The sequence below is a fragment of the Eretmochelys imbricata genome, chromosome 1, assembly GCF_965152235.1.
Source record: "Eretmochelys imbricata isolate rEreImb1 chromosome 1, rEreImb1.hap1, whole genome shotgun sequence".
Classification (NCBI taxonomy): domain Eukaryota; kingdom Metazoa; phylum Chordata; order Testudines; family Cheloniidae; genus Eretmochelys; species Eretmochelys imbricata.
Window position 1 is genome coordinate 346,910,141 of NC_135572.1, and position 23,647 is coordinate 346,933,787.

The 23,647-nt window shown below is 40.3% G+C and overlaps 1 protein-coding gene across 6 annotated transcripts in view; it reads right to left on the reverse strand.

Moving 5' to 3' along the window:
• Positions 1–23,647, reverse strand: part of CELF2 (CUGBP Elav-like family member 2) — a 689,087-nt gene that overhangs the window by 154,050 nt on the left and 511,390 nt on the right. For all 6 annotated transcript variants that reach the window (XM_077836746.1, XM_077836712.1, XM_077836729.1 and 3 more), the window contains one exon: positions 10,859–11,055. In XM_077836746.1, the coding sequence (XP_077692872.1) occupies positions 10,859–11,036 (178 nt within the window). In that variant the 5' untranslated portion in view covers positions 11,037–11,055. The remainder of the gene's footprint in view (positions 1–10,858; positions 11,056–23,647) is intronic.

A 23,647-nucleotide genomic window follows, 5' to 3' on the forward strand; every position in this document is an offset into this window, starting at 1 on the left:
TGCCGTGATGGTATCAGGGATGCTGTTCCTGACGGCTTGTAGTCCATCTTTGTGTGGAATGTTGGTGTAGAGGGCTTCTACATCCATAGTGGCCAGGATGGTGTTTTCTGGAAGATCACCAAAGGATTGTAGTTTCCTCAGGAAGTCAGTGATGTCTCGAAGATAGCTGGGAGTGCTAGTAGCATAGGGCCTGAGGAGGAAGTCTACATAGCCAGATAATCCTGCTGTCAGGGTGCCATTGCCTGAGATGATGGGGCGTCCAGGGATTCGCAGGTTTATGGATTTTGGGTAGCAGGTAGAATACCCCTGGTCGGGGCTCTAGGGGTGTAAAGGGTAGATTTGTTCCTGTGCTTCTTTAGGGAGTTTCTTGAGCAGATGGTGTAGTTTCTTTTGGTAATCCTCAGTGGGGTCAGAGGGTAATGACCTGTAGAATGTGGTGTCAGAGAGTTGTCTAGCAGCCTCTTGTTCATATTCCGACCTATTCATGATGACTACAGCACCTTCTTTGTCAGCCTTTTTGACGATGATGTCAGAGTTGCAACCAGTTGTGCACCCACCTTATAGTAATTTTATCTAGATCACATTTCCCTGGTTGGCTGATGAAAATGTTATGTGGGACTGTGTCAAAAGTATTATTAAATATCAAGATAAGGGAATTAGGTTGGTTTGACATGATTGGTTCTTGACAAATCCATGCTTTCTATATCTTATAAATCTATCATCACTGAGGTGCTTACAAATTGATTGTTTAATAATTTGTTGCTGTACCTTTCCAGGTAAGAAAGTTAGGCAGACTGGTCTAAAATTCCCTGGGTCCTCTTTGTTCCCATTTTTAAAGATAGTTACTATGTTTGCCCTTCTCCAGTCCTCTGGAACCTCACCCATCCTCCATGAGTTCTGGAAAAAAATTACTAATAGTTCCAAGATTGTTTCATCTAGTTCCTTACATATCCTAGGATGAGTATCATCAGGCCCTGCCAACATGCCTTTATGGATATTTTTGCATTTTATTCAGCTTGGAAAATGAAACTAGACTGGTTGTTTTCATTTTTGTTTATATACAATTTCATATTCCTAGTCTCGTGTCCTAGCATGATGTTGTTAACTCTTCTGTGTGTTATCAACAGGGCAGGGCATTGCATACATTAAATATATATGTTCATAGATTTATCCTTTTACATTTATGAAAACATTTCTAATCATATTTGATTTTGTAAAGATATTACAAAATACCCCAGAAATAAATGATGGGTCTTAATTACTTGACAAGATCTGTTCTAACTTCAAAGAAGATAATACTTATCTACTCAGTTTTCTTGATCAATATCGGTGCAATATGCTTTTTTCCCCCAGAGCAATCTCAGTTGGGAGAAATGATAGTTTTAACATTTCTCCCCTATTACCCTGCAATTGAATTGAAAGGTAATCTGAAAAGAATTTTTAAAAGAGGCTTTGTGCCTCTTTTCTCTTCTTTATAATAAATAAAATACTGAATTTCTATTTTTTTCTCTTTAGAAACGTTAGGAGTGCTAAATTGGACTTTCCCTACTTTCCCTGGGCTTCCTGTGGGTGTCAGATATAGATTGGGATGTATCTCATCCTTGAATTGAAAAGGCAGGGACAACGATCCCTTAACATAACCTTCCTTTCTCCCAAGTGTTTCTTAGAGGTTAGAATTAAATAGCTGTTAACAAAAGTCAAAGTTGCAAACAGTCCGACTGTCACAGGTTGGCTGACCCCCTCAAAGAGAGATGAGCCTTATCCCCACCTGTGACAAGATCAGCTCACCTTCCCAAGTGATGAAAATGGAGAAGGTCATGTGACCAGTGGGTCATGGAACTCAATCAGGCCTAGGATATATAAAAAAACGAGGCCAGTGCAAAGGCTTGGGAGGTGGCCTATAGAGAAGGCAGAGAGGGTCTTGGTTCCTCTCCAGGGTGAGAAGGCTAAACTCCTGGCAAGATGTCCTGGGAATCACTGCTGGGTGAGCAGGAAGACAGACCCGCAGGGAGGATGGGTTGTGGCAGCCGGAGACTGGGCTGAAGACTTTTTGTTTTGTTTTGAATTCCATTTATACCATCTTGTTGGACTTAATACACTGGACTCCAGTAGGGAAACCTTGTTTTGAATATCTTGATCTGTGATGTGGAGTGCAGAAGGTGTCCTGTGGACCAGGGAAACCGAAGCAGGGTTACTACGAACCACCTCAGGCTTTAAGGAGGTGCTCCGGAGGTAGCTGACCTGGTTACCTTAACTATATATCCCTTCTCTTCTAAGGGCTGGTCGACCCAGTTTTTCTACCAATTTAACCATGCTGCATTAGAAACCAATACAGCTAAACGGGTGCAATCCCTTAGTGTGGATGCAGGTAAAGGTGCTTTTATCGGTATAGCCTATTTTTGGAGATTCCTGGAAAGTTTTCAATCAATATAGTTAAATCAGTACTAAAATAGTGTAGACAAGCCTGTGCAAACAAGCTGTTCTTTCCCTCTCTTGAGATGTATTCTTCTTTTGGGTTACGGTAGCACCTAGGAGCCCAAGTCATGGATCAGAACTCCATTGCACTAGGTGCTGTACAAACACAGAATGAAAAGATTATTAATGTGTTGCTTCTCCACTCATCCAGAGATACAAGGAGAACAAGATCTAAATTTCTAATTTTGAAAATCAAGCAGAAAACATCTTTTCCAGGCTCCCTCTGTAAACCAAGCATCAGCAAAAAAAGGCAAACCCACCATTCCCCTTTACAGGTCATTTTAAATAACTCTCATTTTACATCATCTTCGTGAGCTGTGCTCACCAATGAAGTTGTCTCCAACTGCCAGTGGGCTTTGGGTCGGTTTTGATGCAGTTCCTTCTTTTGCAATAAACCATGACTGGATTTTACGATGAGGCAGATTTATGTAGACAAGTTCACAGTCACATATGTGACAGGAAATTAGCCTCATCTGTCCCCCACATCCATGCAGTGCAAAAATATCATGGGTCACAAGAAGGCTCAGACCTTCATCAAACTGAATGCGGATCACCAACTGTCAGCTGGGCCCACAAAGGACTTGCCACTCTATCCTGTTAGCTGCTTGAGTGAGGAAACCTTACCTTACCGGGTACCTGGGGGCAGTGCTCAGATTGGGTGCTGCTCTGTGTATCAGAAGCAGCACTCTGAAATACTGGTGGAAGGAATAACTTTCTTGAGGAATATTCTCTGATTCCCCGGTGGAAGAACATCCTGCCCTCAGCATGGAGGGGAAGGGGGCAGAGTTTGGTTAAAACACTTTTTTTGCCTGCTGTTTCTCTATCATAGAATCATAGAACTGGAAGGGACCTCGAGAGGTCACCGAGTCCAGTCCCCTGCACTCAAGGCAGGACTAAATATTATCTAGACCATCCTTGAGAGGTGTTCGTCCAACCTGCTCTTAAATATCCGCAAGTCTATGCTGTGTCGTCTCAGGGTTTAATATTAATGGAAAGAGCTTATCTATTTCTACCCTCACTATGCACTTTAGCACATTGCAAAACTTCCATCAGATTCCCCTATAACTTTTAATGTCCCAAAAGTCAAGTACAGTCCTGAATTTTTCCACCGCTTTTCTCTTCTCCACCTTCTTGTTAGACAACCGTCCAAGACTCTCTCAAGTTAACCCTTGTAGCCCTTTCACCATAGCTTAACCCTTCCAGACCCGTTATGATTCATGATACTCTCCTTTGGACCACTGCCCTTGATGGTTTTCTATAGTATGGTTCTAAATATTAGGAACAGTAGTTAAAACATGATCTTCAAAAAAAAAAAATCCCTTTTTAAGTGTTACAGTATTTCCTTTTAAATTGTGTTCTGTGCTTTGCTTGCTCAGTGCCTCTTTGACCACAGTCATACAATGCATCATGCTAGTCCTTTCATGGCTCTAGCTTTTATGACTCCTCAAAATCCTTCTCCTGCTCTTTAATCCGCAAAATGTGTTAGGTTAACATATACTATGACTCAAATCTCAAATTTATTCTTGTTTTTCCTGGGTCATTTTATCCAGCCAGACTCCTTTGTATCTGCTCCCTTTCTCCACGTTATTTGCTGGTTCTTCCCCCATTCAATCCATTTTGTATTATCCAAAAACTTGGATAACGTTAGTGGTCCTTTCTTCAAAGTCATTTACATACAGAGTGAAAAAAAAATATCGATCTCCAATACCAATCCCCGTGGTTCTCCAATCTTCATCCCCTTTCTCCCTGACCCATAACCTTTCCCTGTTCAAATCTGCCCTTGATCACATAACTGGTTGCTTTCTCCATTTGAAAACAGTCCCTTCTCTGCTTTGCTAGCAGCTTTGTGTATTAGTCTCCTGCGTGACACTGTGTGAACTGCTCCTGGGAAATCTAAGTAGATTATATACACAATTTCACACCTGTCCACTTTCTGAGAAACCTCTTTGAAAAACTCCAGCAGATTTGTAAAATAAGAATTACCTTTGTTGAAATCAGCTCACATCTATACTATATTTTATACTGTTGTGTATATCCCATGCATAAGTTTGGAGTGAATGCTCTTTAAGGTTTAGAAATTGAGCATCCAAGAGTCAGAAATGCCAGTGTCGCAGTTGATAATGCAACCTTAACTCTGCCCCCTTCTACTTGTGCCTAAAAACAAGATATCTTTTTACAGCATTATAAATTGGCATTTAATATATTATGAAATATAAGTGTTTGCCTTTAAAAAACACCATTACCACACTGTGTAGAATAGCTGTTTCCTAAAGGTATAAAATGTTAACTTTGAAATGGTGATCACTGCAATTTCTTATACAATGCTACATAGACTGTGTTACCGTATGGTACACAAAGTCAGAAGACTGGAGTTTATTTAAGCCTCAATGAGCTCTACAAAGCATACACTCATGCGCACACATGGCATCATTTAAGTTTGAAGAACTTATGATCTGTGGCATTTATTAGCTCAAGGGTTCTAGAGATCGTTCTATCTAGCATTAGCAGAACACATTAGAACTGATAGCTAAAAGCTATTCAATATATAGAGCATGTGGCATTAGACCACAGGGGAGTTATGGATAGGGAACAGGATACTTATGGCCAAATCAAGACGCTACAGTGCTGGAGAGGGGATCAGGTGCGCCACTATGCAGGTTCCTTGGGAGTTCGCATGCTTGCAGAAGCCAGGTGCAGTCACAACATCTTTGGGGGCACTGGAGTGAAGCATTCTCACTGACAGCCAATGACACCTGTTAGATAGGCGTAGACTGCTTGCTTAGCTTCACAGTAGAGGTGAATTTATGGGAGGAGCATGGTGACATATCTGTGCACTCCCTTGTGCTTGCTCCCTTTGGGCCAATGCGGCCTGGGCTCCTCTTTTGCTCTGCCAGAGCACAGACTGATAGCTAATGGGTGCACTGGGGAAGGAGGGAGAAGGGATGGCCCCTTTGTCCCTATCCTTCTCAGACTCGTGCTTCTGAATCAGATGGGCCATAATTGAGCTCTTAGATAACAAAGAATGACAGTTTTTGTACACAGCATGCTTTACTCATCCATCTCCTCACACCTGTAGCACATGCACCCTTGAGTTATCAAAACCCACTGAAGTGAGCTGTAGCTCACGAAAGCTCATGCTCAAATAAATTGGTTAGTCTCTGAGGTGCCACAAGTCCTCCTTTTCGTTTTGCGAATACAGATTAACACGGCTGCTACTCTGAAACTTGCCTGCCAGTAGACAAACTACCATGTGAAGTAGGATAATACATAGCACCAGCCTTTTACTAGAACACCTCATTGTTCACCCAGCAGCCCCTCTCTTAATCTGTAAAAGGCTACATGGATTACACAGGTTTACTCACTACAAGGCAGCCTCTCTGCTTTCCACAGTATTCCTCTCTTTAGTAAAGGTGGATATAACCTGGACAGTTCTAAGTAAATTCTGAGCCCAAGCCCCCCCCCGATCATATTCCAGAGGAAAAGTGTAGTTCTGTCCAGCTTCTCTCTATTCTCAAGCAGCAAGGCAATGGAATAAAGGAGATCTTGGAAGAGGAGAGGAAGAAGGGAAATCTTCACCACATCTTACTTTGATTTGTGAAGGGTTGTGTCAATTTGTAGTGTTATAAAATGCTCATTAACAAAAATTACAAGAAGTTTGGCATCTTTCCATCAATATAAAGTATGTGAAGTGCACATACTTTATCAGGGAACAGATAAATTTGTTCTGCCTAAATTTTGAACCAACTTGCAGAGGATAAGTTCAAAAGTTTAACTCAATATTTTTAACTCTCTTTAGAACATTTTATATTTTTACTCTCTGAATTTCTCTTGTGGTGGAAAGCAACACGTGGGTGGGTATAAGCTACAGGAGGAAAAAAGGGTAATGTAGTCAAATTTTATGAACTCTTCAATCCCCCAGAATAATATGGAGAGGTGCAAACCCTTCAAATGCTCCACCAGATTGGCACCTAAAGAGAGAACACCATGATCCCAAGGACCGCAGCGCAGCCACCCCTGGGATAGAAGACAACAGATGATGAACAATGCTTCACAAGACGTTGAGGACAGAGAGTAGGGCTGAATATAATTTAAATCCAACTGAAGATATGAGAGAAATTTAGGTCGGAGGAATTTAAATTGCCCTTGCTCTTTTAAAAAGTCCCATGGGATCTTTAATGGCTACAAGTGGTTAAGATATAGCTTCTACATCTCATGTAATGAGAGAGCAACATGTACTCTAAAAGAGAAATAGGTACTTCTCTGAAGTGTAAAGTGCTTCTTTCCACCTGTCTCCTCCTCCTCCAACTTCAGCTATGTAAAATTTGCAAGCGGAACAAAAAGCTAGGAGATGAGAGAACTAGGACATTCATGATTAGAGGGTACAGAAGGCTGTCTTAATGACAGCAGAGGAGAAAGAATTAGCCTTTAGTTATTTTTGACAGAGTTGTAAAAGGCTCAGATTGCAGCCTGACAAACAGCTCATCAGAGAGATCCTATGCCCAACCCAGAGAAATCTCTTTGGCCAAACTAACAGAAATACAGGGCCCTAGTCTAGCAGGAGTGAAGGCTTTCTAAAACCAAGCACTATTCAACGTTTAGATTCGGAGTGCTTAAAAACAGGTACTAATGGCAACCAGCATTTGCACTTTTGCAATTCACATCCTGAAGAATGTAAAGTAGTAATCTCTTGATCTTGCCAGGTCATGATGTTGTTGTACATGACACAAAGCCATGACCTTGCAATGCAAAACAGGGAGTTGTTCTATTGCCATCACAAGCTATACTTACAAGACATGAAAAGAACAGGAGTACTTGCGGCACCTTAGAGACTAACAAATTTATTTGAGCATAAGCTTTCGTGGGCTACAGCCCACTTCATCGGATGCATAGACTGGAACATATAGTAAGAAGATAGATAGATATACACACATACAGAGAACATGAAAAGGTGGAATAAGAGGCTAATTAATTAAGAGGAGCTATTATCAGCAGGAGAAATAATCTTTGTAGTGATAATCAAGATGGGCCATTTAGATAGTTGACAAGAAGGTGGGAGGATACTTAACATAGGGAAATAGATTCAATATGTGTAATGACCCAGCCACTCCCAGTCTCTATTCAAACCCAAGTATCTAGTTTGCATCATAATTCAAGCTCAGCAGTTTCTTGTTGGAGTCTGTTTTTGAAGCTTTTCTGTTGCAAAGTTGCCACCTTTAAATCTGTTACTGAGTGGCCAGAGAGGTTGAAGTGTTCTCCTACCAGTTTTTGAATGTTATGATTCCTGATGTCAGATTTGTGTCCATGTATTCTTTTGCGTAGAGACTGTCCAGTTTGGCCAATGTACATGGCAGAGGGGCATTGCTGGCACATGATGGCATATATTGCATTGGTAGATGTGGAGGTTCCTGGTTTAGTGTTTTTGTTGTGTGGTTGCTAGAGAATATTTGCTTCAGGTTGGGGGGCTGTCTGTAAGCAAGACAAACCAGGAAACTATCCTTGCAACAAAACCCGATGCCAACTCTGTCCACATATTTATTCAAGTGACATCATCATAAGACCTAATCACATTAGCCACGCCATCAGGGGCTCATTCACTTGCATATCTACCAATATGATATGTGCCAGCAATGCCGCTCTGCCATGTACATGTTAAGTATCCTCACACCTTCTAGTCAACTGTCTAAATGGGCCATCTTGACTATCACTACAAAAGTTTTTTTCTCCTGCTGATAATAGCTCATCTTAATTAATTAGCCTCTTATTCCACCTTTTCATGTTCTCTATATGTGTGTATATCTATCTATCTATCTATCTTCTTACTATATGTTCCATTCTATGCATCCGATGAAGTGGGCTGTAGCCCACGAAAGTTTATGCTCAGATAAATTTGTTAGTCTCTACGGTGCCACAAGTACTCCTGTTCTTTTTGCGGATACAGACGAACACGGCTGCTACTCTGAAACCTTACAAGACATGTTATCCCATAAAACTCTAGGCAATCCCAATAGATTCTGGGTAGCCAGCAACCAATTCCAACCCATCTATATCAAATAAGAATTGGTTTGAGTGGTTGAGTAGTGTGCAGGCACTGATTCAGTGCACCCCTCAGAATAAACCAACTCTAAAGTCTGTCCCTGCTTCTAAAATGTGGCAAAGTGTTTCCCGTGTGTTGTTGACACAGACATTATTAGAAACAGCCTTCAGTAAAAAGAGATTTTTCCCGGTTATAATGCGTATTTTCTAACCTTCACTCAGGCAAACAGAAACCTTTGTATAACTGGGTTAAGAAAATCTAGGTCTTGTTCCTAGAGGAGAGGTGCCCAACCAGAACTTGAAGAGGTGTCTACAGCAAGCACCTTCGCTGGCAGAGCAAGGATTGAATAGGCTTGGGGCCACATTTCCATACCCCAGAGGTGGTTTCTATAGGAAGAACTCACTGGTGGGGCAGCTTGCTGCTGTATCACCAGAATTTAAGTCTGCAGGTTTGTCTGGCTTTTTCTGGGATTAAACTCACTCAGCATTTAAAAAAAATGTAGTGGACATAATTCTCCCGCTCCCCTGGCTGAGAACAACAGCCAAAAGAAAGACCAGCATTCTAGAGAAAAGATTGATTGGGAGGGGACTAATAAAGTCTTGAGAATTAGTCTGTGAAGTTTATTCATACCCTCAACTTGCCTGACAGACAGGTATTGAACAATGGGAAACATCAAAGAAATGGGCTTCTTCAGGCTCACTACAATGCCATCCTCACTTCATTTTCTGCTTAGTGGGAAAGCTTTTCTGAGAGTCAGGAATCAGCTCTTTAAATAAAGCCAGCTTCAAAGTTCAGCACTGTGGTGGTTTACACTAAGCAGGCGTCTGCTCATCCATAATGGCATGGGCTGCAGTAAATCCAGTTGCCTGACCTGTTAACTAGCATTAGAGAAAAAAATACATAATGAGAAAACTCTGCTAGGATAGCAGGGGTCTATTCACTAAGATACATCATCTTCCGTTTGCTTACAGAATATGTAGAGCCAACGGAGGGAGAACGGCACCGATGCTGCAAGAAGAAAATACCTTCAGTTTTATGGGTATCAATCAAAGCTGCAGTTTCAAATGCTAGAACTTGAAATTTTATTAGTTACATAAATTGTATGCTACTCTTCCTATATGACTACCTGATGCCTGGTGAGCAGATGTAATCTACGTAGGGCATCAGCAAAAGCACCAGTGGCACTATAGAAAATATACAAGGACAGATTAAGTTGTCCCGCTGGTTTATTAGGGGTGGGGAGCAGTAAGGAGAAAGGTCAAAGAGAGCTGACCCTGTTACACTTACCAGTACCATTGCCGCAGGAGAGAAAAGAAAATTCTGACCGAGCATATACAGATGAGCTTGCTACAAGACATGGGAACATCCAAAATTTTTGATCCTGACTCAGAGGATAGTGATCACCTCCACCTGAATGGGAATCTTTACAGAGTGTTGCTCAGCCCTGTTAATCAGCTGCTGGCCTATAAAATCCCTTTCTGATGTTCTCCCCAGAATGTGTGTTTTAAAGGTGTGGTCAGAAGAAACTAAGGATGAAAAACATCAAGTATTGCCAGGAACAGGCATGGGTGCACATCTGGAGGGATCCAGTGCCTGAAGGTGAACACTCATGATTTGTAACACTGCTAAAAATTTAGCGCACACATTCTGGAGAAGATCAGAAAATGCCAAAAATATTAAACAATAAAGGGGATTTTATCCGAGGAAAAGTATTCTGTGACACACAGATAAATACAGACCTATATACATAACTCAGAGAAATATAGAGGTAAGGATAAATATATATTACATATACACCAAAAATGAAGACAAAGGGAAGCTATCTTCTGGATAAGTAACAGCAACTGAGCTAGTCCCTAATGTGACCTCAGGAGAGAAATCAGAAATCTGGAAATGAGGCAGGACTTCTTTTATTGCCTCCAGAGAGGTGATGTAGTAGGAGCCCAGCATTGTGCTCTCTCCTACTAAAGCCCTCAAATTATTCCCACCTGTGGTGCTGAGAGAGTAAGTGAAAGGAAGTGGAACATTATATTTTTCATGAGCTAATCCAAGGAAACGGATCACTCAGGTTTCCATTTCTCTCGGCAATAATAATTTACAGTAGGGCTGCACTCTTTTGTTATATTTTGTGCAGCCAGAATGGTCTCTTCAAGATAACAGATATTTAAACTACAATTTACAAAGAGGAGGTAGCCAGTAATCTATAGGTATTCAGAAGTGCTCGTCTCTTAGGTCTCTGGCTGGCTCAATACAGTATGCTTCAAAAAACAGACATCCCTTAGGAAATCCTGAAGGCACATACGAGAGTTTTGAAACAGAAAGTAAACAAACACAATCCTACTACTGTACCTTTGCTTTGGGGTGGGTTCTGACTCCTGTCTCGGAGAACATTAATCTGGTAGACAGCTCCATAAGGCTCAAAAAGTTCTTTTAGCTCTTTTTCCGACCATGAACGTGGGATCTGTCCAACAAACATCTTAATGGCATCTGGGTCTGGTTGGTCTGAGTGATCCAAAGCTCCATTCATCTTGTTAGCTGTGCCGTTACTAGAAAGTGGAACAAAGAGACAAAAATAACAGGCATAGTTAGGAGACTGAGCATTTTTGATGTATAGTAGATGCAGAAAAAGATGTCAACAGGGCACAATGGGGGAAAAACTGTGCTTAATTAACAGTATAAATGTTATGAACAAAAACAATGCAAAAACAGCATTACATTTTTCATTGAGACTGGTTTTCACTGCAGACTGCTGCTTAATACTGTTATAGCAGAAAAGACCTGGAAAATACAAGCCACGAGCCAGTACTTTTGCATCTTAAAGTGAAGGATAATTATGAATAAGTGGAGATTTCTAAATACGGCTGCTGTAAACAGCACCAAACCAGCTATTGACAGAAATAAGGCTGTGCCTGTGTGTGTGTGTGTGTTTGTGTGTGTGTGGTAATAAGTCACATGAAAGGAATATGAAATGCTTGGCAATCTGTCAGATGACTAATGCAAGTTGCCAGCGATGAATTTGCAGATTGTGTGAAGCATCCATGTGTGCATCAAATTAGGATAATATTGCCTAGAATGGAAAACACTCCAGCTATGCGGCTGGTTGCTGCCGATTAGTTGCCTACACTTTTAAAAAGGGAATGGGTGCACCCCGAAACAAAGAGCACAATTCAGAAGGGGAAGACGGTTGCAGAATTGCCTGCTTTGTTCAGAAAATGAAAATACTGCTTCAAAAAGTTTAGCGCCATGTAAATAACATTACATGTTTCAAATCGTTCACACCCCATAAATTCCCTACCCTATCTAATTTCCAGATGTGCATTTGCGTTTGAAACAACTATGCATTTTGAAAAAAAAAATATTCTTGCTGATAATTTTGAACTTGTTGGAGCAGGAAAATTGCATATCACAGAGTACAACTTTTCCTGAATGTTAGGAAAACAAATCATTTTATATACCGAATAAAGGTAAAATGCATAAAACTCAAGTCACCACTGGTAATTAACAATAATCATTTCAAAAACTATTTTCTTGGACCAAGATTTCCAATAGTAACTAGTAGTGATTTTGGGTGAACAATTTGACACACCTTAAAGTGGCCTGGTTTTCAGAAAGTGCTGAGCACCCATCCTCTGAAACTCAGGCCCCTTTAAGGCATGTCAAAAGTTGATCAACTAAAAACTGAGCCACCCAGAATCACCTGTCACTTTTGAAAATCGTGGCTTTGGACCATAGGTTCTCTAGCTGATACCTGCCCAGAAGAGAACACCCATATCACCCAAGGGCTGGAGACTGCACAAAGAACAAGCCATACATTTTACCTTTTTTTTTTTTCTTTTTTTTGAAGCCCTGCATAATTTCCCTGCCTGAGGGCTAAAATTTAGGTAAAGACAAATTATTCAGTTTTTGGTAGTTCGCTTCCTCTGAAGCACAGTGCACCTGAACACATGAATATGCCCATATTAACTTTTGCACTTTTCTTAGTTATTGGAGGAGAAAAAGTTACATGAAAAGCACATTTCAAAACTGATGAGGAAAAGTTCGATCATCCATTTTCTCAAGTTTCTTTAACGTGGCTCAATGGGCAATGGAATAAACTTCACTCATTTATTAACCTTCAATGACTCATCTCTTTCCTGAATTACTGCAGGTGAAAAACCTGCAAGTCTCTTCTCAGGCAAAATTCCTATGGATTCTAGTAGGAGTTTGGCCTAAATAAGGGACAAAAGATTTTGCTCATCCCTTTCTATAGTCTTTAATGTACAAATACTCTTGCTTGTCTTACACCCCTTCTTAGTTTCAAAGCTCTTTCACTAATCACAAGAACTCTAATGTGGCTCTTTGGAGATTTGTGGGATCATTGCCATCACCCATCCATTTCAGCATAATGAACGAGAGAGAAATAATGCAGGAGAAAAAACAAAGGCCCTAATCCTGCAAGCTTCTCCATGCAAATAACCTTCCCCACCCATGCAGAGGCTCACTGACTGCCCTGGGATTCCATGTGACGCAGGGGTTCACCCATACAGTGCAGATTGTAAATCTGGTGCCTCAATACTTTACTTATCAGAGTTAGATGCAGGAATCGCTAGGTGAAATTCTATGGCCAATATTATGCAGCAGGTCACACCTAATGATCATAATGATCCCTTCTGGCATTGAGAACTGTGGAACCATATTTCACACTTACATAGTGCCTTTCCTTTGAAAGTTAAAAAAAAAATCTTTCAGAGGAGATTTTCAAAGACATAAATGACTATTAGACACTGAACTCCCCATCATTTAGATTCAGACACTTAATTGCCATTTGGGCCTTTGAAAACCTCCCCCTTATGTATTTCATACCATTTTAGAAACACTGACTAGCTAACTTCTGTTATGTACTCTCTACTTTGATAGTCTTTATATTGGTTCATATATTTTTCACTTTATTTTGCACTCATATTTACTTGCACTTTGATTTTTTTCCTTATTATGTTCATGTGCAATATTTTAGAAACATTAACAAACATAATTCATTATTAAAAGCTATATTCTCCACTCCTTTTCTCCTCTGGTGTGTATATTCAACATATACACACAAAGGTATCGGGTCAAAATTATGCCACAAGTTGCACTTGATGTGGGATAACAAGTGTACACATTGGTAGAGTTGTTCTGGGTAAGAGGAAAAAACAATGGCAATGTGATGGCACCACTCTGTTTCTGACTAATGAAACAACTGGAAGTGACCTTTAGAAAACACATCAACACAAAGAAAGTCGGTGTTCATTCCAATGAATCCCAGTCATCATTACGGCCCTGGTTCAGCAAAGCCCTTAGTATATGTTTAAATCCATCCCAATTCAACAAAGCACCTAAGCACGTGCTTAACTTTAATTTTATCCCCCTTAAATTACATTAAGCATGTTCTTAAGTGCTTTACTGAATATGGATTTTGAGTTTAAATTTCAGCCCTTGCTGAAATGCTTTGCTGAATCAGGACCTAAACGAACAACTGAACGATGGAATTTAAAGCTCTTGGGTTTCCATTCTTGGTTCTGCAACTGACTCACTGTATTGTCTTGGGCAAGTCACTCAAACCTTTCTGTGACCATTTATTTGAAACACTTGTGCATGCTCATTGACACAACAGGTGGGTGAAGGGAGAACAAAATTTGTCCTTGTGCATGTAAACTTACCCAACTGTTCAACGGGTTTATAATGTTTTCCTATTTGCAACAGTGGTGTTGGGCTTAAAAGTATATTGACACCAGTAAAAAATGGGGGTAGGCAAGTTATATCTACATAAATAGGATGTGTTTCTGTGGGCATACATGGGCTAGTCTTTGAAGGTGCTGAATGCCTCCTTGTAGGTTTGGAGCTCTCTCACTTGCCACTGAGTTCAATGAGAGTTGAGGCTAACACATCCCTTGGGCCCACAATCTATTTTAGGATTTTACAATAGAGCCCATCACCATAGGAGGCTAATGCATTAGGACCAATCATAAAGACAACTCAACTGGGGGAAAAATAGGGAGGGGAAGAACTGGTTTTCATTAATCCAATTCCTACGGTCTACTCCGAGCACATGCTGAGAATCACAATCCCACAAACACCTGCATTAAGGTTCAGCTATCACATTGTCTGTTTGGGGAAATAATTAATGTCCTTTTGAGTAGGGAATGGTCCAGATGATGAGATGAATGGCATAATCTCCAAGAAGACCCCCCCCCCCGCCAAAAAAAAAACAACCTAAAAAAGGAAACCCCAACTAAAGGAGGAAAAATCCCTAGGCCCTTAACTTTCTCTTGCCTAGAAAATATTTTGTATTAGGCTGAGACTTGTTAGTCATCAATGAGAAGGAGCGGTTTTGTTACTTGGCTTTGCTGATACACCGGAACTCAGTGGAAGTGGCTCTCTCCCGTCTCCCCCTTACTCAGGAAATAACAAGGAAAAAAAAAAAGAAACCACACACAAAACTTTATTTCCAAGAGGAAACAAATCAATACTCTGGAAAGCTTAAGGCCTCTACTATTTCTTGAAAGTGTGAGCACAAAAGGGAGCTGTGTCTAGGGCATACTAATGAGAGCAGAATCCCATGACAATTACTGTCAGTACCCAGATGATGATATATCGAAAAGAAAATTTAGGTTATGTGACCAGCTGCCTCTGCGCTGCAGTAAGCCTCCCTCTATGGCCAATTTAGTCCACTGGACTCATGGGTGACCCAGCACGTTATACTAATCACTGACAAGGTGTCATCTATATTGTGGAGAGCAGCCTGAGGGCAGAGATTAAGCCAGTGAGTGGCTGACTGCTTATGGTTGCTGCCAGAGCATCCTTTCTCTCCATTTGTGCCAATTTTCCTTCTAATAACCTACCTATTGTTCCATCATTTCAGGAAGCTGACAGGGCCACTCTCTGAGGAGCGAAGGATTGTTTTGATATTACTTACGTTTACTAGCAGCACCCCAGCCTTATTTTTAATCCCAGCAAATCTACTGGGAGTGAATTTATTACTAATTAGAGATGGGCCCCGGAACCACAGTGTTTGGGTCTGGATCTTAAGATACCAGTCTAGGCTCATTTCCATTAATAAAGAGCCAATTGTTCAACAGTCTGTGGCAGTGACTAAAATAGCTCCTGTTCAGGCCTGTTTCTTGGCCTGATGTGAACCTTTCTGACAGTTTTATTTTGGTTAGCTCCTCTTCCCATCCCAAGCCTCACCCGCCTCCAATCATTTTAATGTTTTGTCCAGATTTACCTTTCCTTTTATGATCCAGGGCTACAAAACACGGGCTTAATTGTAAACAAATTACTAAGCCGCCACCCCCAGCTTGACAGTATTAATGCCCTATAGACGTAGAAAGGCTGGGAAATGTATAAGGAAATAATAAGCTGCAGATGAACGAACTATTAAATCCATCTTAATACAGAGGCACGTTAGTTTCATAGGAGTCAATATTTAGTGCCCGTAGGCCCCAACTGGGATTGGGGACCAATTGGGTTGGGTTCTGGGCCCGCACAGACAAGGGCCAGTCCCTGCCCTGAAATCCTTATAGGTAAAGCTGATGTGCTGACCATATAAATTACTGTATTGTCATAGGTTTATAAGCACCCTTTACCCGGAAGGATTACAAGGTGCTTTACAAACTTGCCATATGCAGGAATGACTTCATCCTCGGGTGACGTGCAACGGAGGCGTAACACCACACAGCATTGCCACACAGCAGTTGAGAGCCAGAAAGTAAAGAACAATATCATATCCAATTGAAACTGTGAGGGGTGGGGGATTTTATAGATGCAGGATGTAATTACCCAAATTGGATTTTGGCCAGGACATCAAGGGACACCGCTGCTTGCACGATAAAATAAAAAAGTGCCTTTGGGTTTTTAATAATCACACTTGATCAGGACAACATCTCATGGAAAAGATGGCCCCTCCAGGAGCTTATTGTCCCAAAGCACTTCCTTGGAGCAGCAGCTCAAAATGTATTCAGTCAGAAGAATGCCTCTTTGCAAATCATCACTATCTCTTGGTGTGACACCCTGTGCTACACTCCTATAAATGACTATGTTTCATTATTCTAATTAAATTAAGTTCCATATGTATCCATAAAAGCTACTGCTAAATAGATTTGACACCATAGCTCGTTAACACAACAGCGCACTGCAGGGCTTTCACTCCAGTGCATGCCATCATATTGTACACAAGTAATACAAGACTTATAATGCCCCCCTCTGCTTTGGAACTCTATTCATGCTGCCCTGGTGCTTGTATAACAAACTGGTATTTACATAGAATTGCAAGGTTGCCAGAAGCTGGGAATGGGCGACAGGGGATGGATCACTTGATGATTACCTGTTCTGTTCATTCCCTCTGGGGCACCATCATTGGCCACTGTCGGAAGACAGGACACTGGGCTAGATGGACCAATGGTCTGATGCAGTATGGCCATTCTTATGTTTTCACTATATTCTGCATATCAAGGGCAGTTGGAACTTCACAGCAACGCAGTAGGGAGAGAACGTCCATCCCTTCAGCCCCCAAATCACTGACCCTTACTCATTCTGTTAACAGATTATGGTTTATGACAAACAGCTGAGCAGTTCTGACTCCATCCAGTAGTCAATGGCACATACTTAAACTATGATATTAACTATTTTGATTGCAATTTTAACCCCAGACTTGCAATGCTCTGAGTGAACCAGTTCATTACAATATTATTTTTTCCTTGCCAATGTCTAATAATAAGCAAGTAATAAGCAGTGAATGATAAATGCAAAGATATTTTTCACAGATTGCCTTCATGGTTTGCAGAAAATATTTGCAGCCATGTTAGTGCTTTAGAAAGACAGTAGATGAGAAAATCCCTTTTACTGGGCCAGCAAATAGTTCAAAATTCACAAATTTAATTATTTATTCCCAAATAATTCACAATACGTCATTTCTTCAGGTGTTGGCAGAGCCCAGCTTCTGGCACTGATCTATTTGCTAAATCTCTGGCTATGTAATATCATGCAAAACGCCGTATCATGCAAACCACAGTTGCTGTAATAGATGTTCTCTTGTTTCACCACTGAATCCAAATTTAGCATATGCAACGCAAGGCTTGGATATACGTTATTATTATAGGAGCAGCTGAAGAGACAAGGAAAATCCCAATAATCTCTGTCAATTGGACCTTAACTATTCAACTTGCTGCACATATTGTAGCAAATAGGATCCTTTATTATGGGGATTTACAGCTTCATAAATTGGTTCTAGGAGTTCTAGTGCCCAAGACAAACCTGTCAATGTCTGCCCCTACCAAATTACAGTCACCCATGCAAACAGTTATTGGATGTTTAACTGCCCCAGGCCATCAGCTGCTTAGCCAGCATGGCAGAGCCAGCCCTGCTTATGTGTCTAGTCAAAACCGATTGATTTAAGGCCATGATTTCAGATTGAACTCTGAATGCCTTGTACTTTTGCCAAGTCAAACGACAGATTAACTTTATGTTAATGTAATATTTTTGGACAGTGAATGTTTCCTAAATTGTGCAGTCAAGTAACAATATACCTGCAACCTTTGTGCATTTGCTGCATCAAATCTTCAAAAAAGCTATGTTCAAATCAATTAATAAAATCAGAGAAACCTAGAGATCCCAGCTCTTCCAGTTAGCTATGCCTGCACATTCTCTCTTAGAACCATTTGTAATGATTTACAGATGCATACATACTATACACAGACACCTAATTCGTATAAAGAAAAGGAGGACCTGTGGCACCTTAGAGACTTACAAATTTATTTGAGCATAAGCTTTCGTGAGCTACAGCTCACTTCATCGGATGCATGCCTAATTCGTATAGTTACCCACATATATGCAGCATGAGGAATAAAATATATGCCTTTCAGCTCCAACAGACAAAGGCTTCTACTTAGTAAGTTTATAAAATAGCTTTGCTACTCAGCCAATAGCATAAACAACTATATACACACAACTGACCATATGTATCAACCTAGAGAGGGGACCAACTCCTTCTGTTTACGTGTTCAGTGGTCTAGTCCTCTAAAATGGATTTTCGAAGGAGCCTACTGATTTGGGTGTTTAACACTCTTAGGTTTTTGTTTTTTTAAAAATCCTAGTCTATACATCATACAGCTATCGCTAAAGGAAAAACTTAGAGTTCAGGTTGCAGAGACCTGTGCTTTAGGAGCTGAAGGTTCAGAGTTCTGCTCCTTGATGTTTAGTGTGTGTAGATAGCTGATTACCATTAAAACTGTAACTGCATGTAGCCAATGGCTATGGAGCGCTTAACATGTGCGTTTAATTACCGACTGCCTTATTCTATCTTGCAGAGAGAAGTGATTCACATACACACAAAACCATGATATAACAAACGCCCATTGTGGGAGCTTTACATTTTAATGTTCTTTGCTTTCTGTTGACCTGTTCTTTGCTTTCTGTTGACTTACTCAAAGACAGTTGCTTCATACATATTTGTCTCTGTGTTTTTCAATTGGACATTCTAATTGTAAGGATACCAAGGTCTGTAAAAACCACTAACTTTATTCTTCTTCAAATCCTTTCTCAGAATGCACCTCTGCCTGGCAGCTGACCGCCGCTAGGATGGTGGTCAACAATGGGCATTGTTTACGGTACACTAGTTTGTTTCAGTCCTTCACATCTTTTCCAGTTGCGTCTTCACATGGGATTGTAAACTCTTTGGGGGCAGAGACTGTGTCTTTGTTGCTTAAAAGTTTGTATCGTGTCTAGCATAAACAATGGGGCCCCAACAAAGGCCTCTAGTTACTACTGCAATTCAGATAATCAGTGCAAGAGCTCATGTAGTTCTGCAGTCATAATTATGCACTTGGAACACTAATTTACATATTTTTAAAAAATGTAACCGATTTTGAGATAGCTGACCACTTAATATTAATGGCAATGATTACTAATGTTGTGCTTTCCTAATTAGACACTTTTTACAATGAAGTGTACTTCTTTTCTGTGTGACAGGAGACATTTATTGGCATTAACAGGTTTTGCTTTTTTAAAAATTTGATTACACCAAAATGCTCACATTCTTGTGACATGCCGGCAGTTGAATTAGAATACTGCCATGCGCTTAAAATTCAGATCACGTAGGAGCATCTGTTTTCTTGTCAACAACCTCAGCCTCTCCACAGATTCTAAACACTTATGGCTAAACATTTACTAAGTTATTACTCAATTCCCTTCTTCCTTGGCTCAGAAGACTTCAGACACCAGATATGAAAGGTTTTTTTTAAAAATGTTTTAAAAGGGAATAACTAACAACGTGCAATTTTAGTGAGTTGTCTCTCCAGAAAGGCATTTATCCACGTTATTCTGAGATTTACAAGGATTTTCTTAGTTGTAAATGGGACACAATGTCCAAGAAGGGGGAAAACATTTGTTTTGAAAAACAGTACCAGTTCCCCTGCAGTAAAGCCAACTGATTATTGCAGGAAGTACTTTAGACTAACAGATTCCAAGAATGGCACAAACACACACATCCACCAGCTTACTGCAGATCTTTACGAGACCCAGAATGTTATTTTAATAGGGTCCAAACGCATATGTCAAAAAGGGGGAGGCCAACAACTCACGTCCAATATTGCTGCTTTATCGAAGTAGCTTTCTTAAAAATGGAATGGAAGATCACAGCACTGCGCATATTAAGGATTTAGCCAGTTGCATTCAGCTGTGCTTATTTATGTGAAATACCTGAAATAGTCAAAGCAAACTGTGACATTCAATTTTCTTACTTTTAAAAATAATATACTATCAGGCCCTCCTTTGTATCCCGTACCCTCTTTAGAAATATCAGTAAAAACAGATTTCCCAAATTGTAATGTAATTGTAATTTCAAGTGGATGAGCATTATATCAAAATCCCCCTCAGCTGATTTTTTTAAAATTCATTTCTTCATTTTTTTGACACCACATCTGGCACATAGAATACAGACTATCACTTGTTTATATATCTGTCTAATGGCCTTTTCCAAACACAGCCAGATGGAGCCTTTCAAAATCAAATTAATTTCAGATTAATTCACTCTGGACCCACTCCAGTTTCATGACTCTATGCTTTGAGGCACTATCTAAATTGATTTAGAGTCATGAACTTAAAGAGCTCAAGTCCTTAGGTATGAGGAAAAAAAATAGTACAAGATCTTTCTTGCATACTAAAAGGAAAAAAAAACCAGCAATCACAAGTTACTGCTGTTTCAAAAAAAAATTCTTTATAGTATCATAATCAACCATAAAGAATTTCATATTTAATCAAAAAAAGACAGTGAAATTTACATCTTCAGTGCTCTAATATCTCTTGATGAGTCCAATAAAATGTATCAACCTAATTCAACACTAGAATCAAAGATGTTGTGGTAAACTTTTGCAATAAATAGTTGTCACAATAAGAGAGCGGACAGGTAATATTAAAAATCTCTAATGCAGCAGATTTATCTAAGGAACTATAAAAAATGTATCCTGCAAATATACCGGGCTTGCATGCTGTCAATTGCTATGGATACCTTTATTATCTCACTTGTTTCAATTGCAATTTGGGTTTCCATGGAGATGTAACAGTCAATTCTGGAAAATTATAAGATAAATGTCAGGCAGTGATAACGCTGTTAATGAAGCTTCATTGACAAGCAGCACTATGCTTGCAATAATAGGCATAATTCTATTAGCATATGTATAACCTGTCCAGGAAAAAAATATAACGGGGGAGAGAATATTAAAAAAAATAAAATAAAAGTGTGTGTGTAACTATCTTTATTTGAAACAAAACTCTACAATGAATTCCTAAGGAAAAATATTGGCTCTAAATATAATTGCTTAATTCCTTTTGAAATTCTCACACTCTGCTATCACTCCAAAAGATCACTTTGCTGACAGGTGCAGACACATTGTTGCACAGTATGACACTTGTTTCCTTACAACATGTGGTTGGAACGATCTGTTTCACAATGCACTTAGGAGTGTGTTTTACAATGCACCAGTACAGCTGCTGAGAGTTTTTTTGTTTAAATCTTGTATTTTTATTAGACCTTCTCTGCATATATTTTAAGCACCTTCTCCTCCAAGTTACAGTATAGTTTTGAACACTGGTCCAATGTAACACAATGTGCGATGCTTCAAACTACTCTGCATTCCTTGATTTGGAAACTGCCACTTTAACAGCCAGCACGATGGCATCTTTATCGATGCCAAACATCTTAAGGAGCTCAGCTGGTTTCCCACTTCTTGGTACGTGGGATACAGCCAAGCGAGTGACTGTGATACCAGGCTCTCCAACTACAGCACCTGAGCTGTCAGGAAGAAAGATGTGCACCTTGGAGGAGAATTCCCCTCCCCCCCCATCCTCCACTAGTGCACCCCTCACAGATTTGTGCGGCTAGTCCACTTTGATGCAGGGCTCAAAAAGTTTAACACGGCACTGCCCAGTGCGACAGAGACTCTGCCAACAAGGTGCTCAATGACTCAGAGCTGAAAAAGGGCTTTCTGTGATGTGGACTGAGCCCTTACTTTCCCTGCTGAGTTCAGGGCATGATTTGCAGTTGGGAGACGGCACCAGAAAATCAGAGTTTTAAGTGAATGAGTTAATTATGTGGGAATCTGGGCTGTGAGCTCAGGATGAGACAGGAAAAAGTTACAAGGCAGATACTCCAAGCCAGTGTGGTCTAATGGAAAGATCCTGGATTTTGAATCAGGAGACCTGAGAAACATTCTCTCTCTCACTGATCTGCTGCATGCGACCTTGGGTAATTTGCTTCTGTTCCTCCTCGAAACTTTGTCTGCCTGTTTAGATTGTAAGGTCTTTGCGGGTAGGACAGACTCTTAGTCTGTATACAGTGCCTACCTCGGTGGGTTCCTGCTCTCCACTGGGGGTTCTCAATGCTACTGTAATACAAACAAAAATGATGAAAATCAAATTCCAGGGACTGGCATGGTACAGTGGGAGAGGAGGAGGAAATAGCATTTAAACATAAACTGAAAACCCCATAGCCTCAACTGCCTCAGGGAAAGTAGGCAGGAAAATAAAGCCTCATTGCTTTTGGTTATCCACTCTTTGGGAGGTGCTCTGATACTGAAGTGGTGGATGCTTTTATAAAGGTAGCTAAATTAGCTAGTGCTGTGCACAAGTTGGAAGAAATGCAGATTTTACAGTTTTTAAAAGAGGGTGAGACTTGCCTCCACTCTCTCCTCTTCCATCTTTTTCCTATTTAATAATGAAAAACCTACTTGAATTATGCTGGTTCCGCATGATGGTCAACAAAGAAGATAATGATAACCCCCATGTAAAGAGAAAGATAAATAACTGGCCTAAGCTTTCACAGTAGCAAATACAACCCAATTATTCTGCTGTTCACTGCCATGATCTAACCACTGGACATCATTGTGCAGGAGGGAATCGTGATAACAGCTGAGAGATTATAGTGACTCATTATATTATCACTAAATGTAATCATTTAGGGTAGGCTTTTCAAAAGCACTTAAGGGATGTGAAAAGAACAAGTTCCACTGACTTTTAATGTGCTCCCAAATCCCTTGGGTGCTTACGAAAATTCCATCCTTAGGGATTGATTCTGCCAGTACTTTGAACAGTACATTATGCCACGAATAGTCCCATTGGATTTCAGTGGAGTTTGCCTATGGAGTAAGGTACTACCCAAAGTGAAGAAAGGTGGCAGGATCAGGCCCTTGTAGAGTGCAAACACTGAGGGGTATACCTCAACTCAGCTCATCTTCAGTAACTCATTGGGAGGTTATGCAAGTCTCAATGCCCAAGTAGGCAACCATGATAATGGGTTACAGCTGGGAAGGCTTTCATCTGTGAACCTCAAACGTTGAGATTTACTGCTGCAATTTTTAACAACAACAATGCTTGATTCAAATTTGCAAGACAGAAGGAAACGATTTGTGCCCATGTTGAAGTGAGTCGCTGTTTCCATGATGCATATGCTAAGAACTGCATGTTCTACTGCAATATGTTTTCAAAACACTTTGTAAAGGACTAGTTTTCATTAGCATTTTGGGTTGCCAAACTTTCATGTTTTTACGATTGTGAAAATGTTGGTCACAGAAGAAACAAGATGGCACAAAATTAGCCATCAAAGGATCTCAGCCTTTTAATGTAAACTGG